A 1,283-nucleotide genomic window follows, 5' to 3' on the forward strand; every position below is an offset into this window, starting at 1 on the left:
CATGAGAACCAATGATTGGGGAAACTTAAGTCTGTTGGGTTCACCGTTCGGCGTAAGATTAATACTATATATTAAATTCAACCAAAATAAACTTTTTACCACGGATGTTATGGAAATTCTAACGTTTTCCAAACTATTTCTGTAGCGTTAAGCAGCTTGGGGTTACACGTAGAGATGGACACTAAAAATTTGCTGGACGTCCTGACGGCTGTTCGTCATTTTGCCGACCTCCCGACGTTTCTGGTGGCTACATGTGTGTGCCTGCTCGTGTACATATATCTCCAGCGGCCCAGGAACCTACCACCCGGGCCCAGGGGGTGGCCGCTTCTCGGGAACCTCCCCATGTTACGCAAGGTGGGCTAAAATTACTGAAAATAAACACATATGGTTGACAATCAGACGTATTTGTTTTCTTAACTTATACTTGGTATGTCTTTATGTAGCACACGGCATAACTATGGACCAGGGTTGATAAAAAAATAACCCTATGCGGCAAATAAGGGGAATTTTATACTTATGACATAAGGAAGATTTTATTAAGATGTGAACCTTATTAGACACAATTTACATAGTTAATGAGGAAATGCTATAATTAACAGCATTTTTCTATGATAAGGCCCGGACATGTCAAGCTTCATGGGATCGTCAGAGCCCAGAAATTCCCGGAAATTTGACTTTTCGTGCAGTGCAGAACGATACCAAAAAACTACATACACCACAACTTTTTATACTGTATAATTTTACATTTTGTTTATCATTTAACTTTCAGTCGGCCTTTCTTCCTGCCACGCTCACGGAGCTGTCCAAACAGTACGGTGACGTCATGACCACGTGGAACGGCCGGACCCCTACCATCGTCCTAACTGGGTACGAGACTATCCGGACAGCCCTGGTCAAGAGAGCTGGAGATTTCTCTAGTCGGAGAGCCAATGCAGTATTGGTGAAATTACGTGGGGATGGCATCACTGCTGACGGTAAGGTGGCATGACGCAGTATTTTGCTTATGGGGTTTACATAGTTAAGAACCACACTGTAAAGAAGTTTAATGCCTAAAAATGTATAATGATAATGATAACATCAATAATAATAATAATAATAATGATAAAAATAATGATGATGTTGATGATGTTGATGATGATGAAGACGACGACGACGATGATGATGATGATGACGATAATAATGACAGTGATAATAATAATAATAATAATAATAATAATAACAATAATAATAATAATAATAATAATAATAATAATAATAATAATAATAATAATAATAATAATAAT

The 1,283-nt window shown here is 38.1% G+C and overlaps 1 protein-coding gene across 1 annotated transcript in view; it reads left to right on the forward strand.

The window, feature by feature from the left end:
* Positions 1 to 169: 169 nt before the first annotated feature.
* Positions 170 to 1,283, forward strand: part of LOC118407760 (cytochrome P450 2D4-like) — a 6,287-nt gene continuing 5,173 nt past the window's right edge. The window contains exons 1-2 of the mRNA XM_035808281.1: positions 170 to 354; positions 770 to 974. Coding sequence (XP_035664174.1) covers positions 175 to 354; positions 770 to 974 — 385 coding nt within the window. The 5' untranslated portion in view covers positions 170 to 174. The remainder of the gene's footprint in view (positions 355 to 769; positions 975 to 1,283) is intronic.

Source organism: Branchiostoma floridae, unplaced genomic scaffold (genome assembly GCF_000003815.2).
Source record: "Branchiostoma floridae strain S238N-H82 unplaced genomic scaffold, Bfl_VNyyK Sc7u5tJ_1456, whole genome shotgun sequence".
Taxonomy (NCBI): Eukaryota; Metazoa; Chordata; class Leptocardii; order Amphioxiformes; family Branchiostomatidae; genus Branchiostoma; species Branchiostoma floridae.